Source organism: Parus major, chromosome Z (assembly GCF_001522545.3).
Source record: "Parus major isolate Abel chromosome Z, Parus_major1.1, whole genome shotgun sequence".
Classification (NCBI taxonomy): Eukaryota; Metazoa; Chordata; class Aves; order Passeriformes; family Paridae; genus Parus; species Parus major.
Genome location: NC_031799.1, coordinates 64026059 through 64026767, shown reverse-complemented (window position 1 = coordinate 64026767; position 709 = coordinate 64026059). Strand labels below are relative to the sequence as shown.

Sequence of the window (709 nt, the reverse complement as noted above, 5' to 3'; positions counted from 1 at the left end):
CTCAGCTCACAGGGCTTCTTGCCGCTTCCCTTTTGCTTACCTGCAGGAGCTCCTGGGCAGACCAGCGCCTGTCTTGGTCCGCCTGCAGGCAGCAGCGCAGAAAGTCGCGCAGGAGAGCCGAGTGGTGCCTGGGGTTTTGCAGTTTTGGGGGCCCATTCCTTTCAATCAGTTCAAAAACCTACGAGAAAGGCAAGGGGACACTCAAGCTGCTCCTTTCCTAGCCACAGCAGCTCTCTCCACACAGAGCCCCCTTGGGAAGCTGCACCTTACCCTGAACTTGGGCTCCCTCTGGTAAGGAGCTTCCCCTTCCACCATCTCCAGCCCCGTGATGCCCAGGGACCAGATGTCCACTTTGGGGCCGTAGGCTTCTCCTCTCACGACTTCTGGTGCCATCCAGCTGGGAGTGCCGACGCTGGAGTGGCACCTGCTGCACTCAGGGCTGAGCCGAGCACAGAGACCAAAGTCAGCTGAGGAGAAAGACAAAGCCTGTCAAGGACAGCGACCGCTGGCAAACCAACCACGAGCATTGCCCACTCCAAGCCTGACAAGGCCATGCTCAATCTTTTTCTTGGCTGGAAAAGCTGCAGTGCTCTGCTTCCGCGTGGCTGCAGCAGGGGAAATAAGAAACTTCACTTCAGAACCGCCCTCAGCATGGCCGCACTGGCCAAGCAGTTCTTCTGGGTGACTGGCAGTCACCCCAAAAGCAGCC

The 709-nt window shown here is 58.5% G+C and overlaps 1 protein-coding gene across 1 annotated transcript in view; it reads right to left on the bottom strand.

The window, feature by feature from the left end:
• The window catches only part of LOC107215871 (serine/threonine-protein kinase PAK 1-like), a 6726-nt gene extending 6225 nt beyond the window's left edge, over positions 1-501 (bottom strand). Inside the window, exons 1-2 of the mRNA XM_033511393.1 lie at positions 271-501; positions 41-178 (exon numbers count right to left, since the gene is read on the bottom strand). Of these exons, the coding sequence (XP_033367284.1) occupies positions 41-178; positions 271-393 (261 nt within the window). The 5' untranslated portion in view covers positions 394-501. The remainder of the gene's footprint in view (positions 1-40; positions 179-270) is intronic.
• Between the last annotated feature and the right edge of the window lie 208 nt (positions 502-709).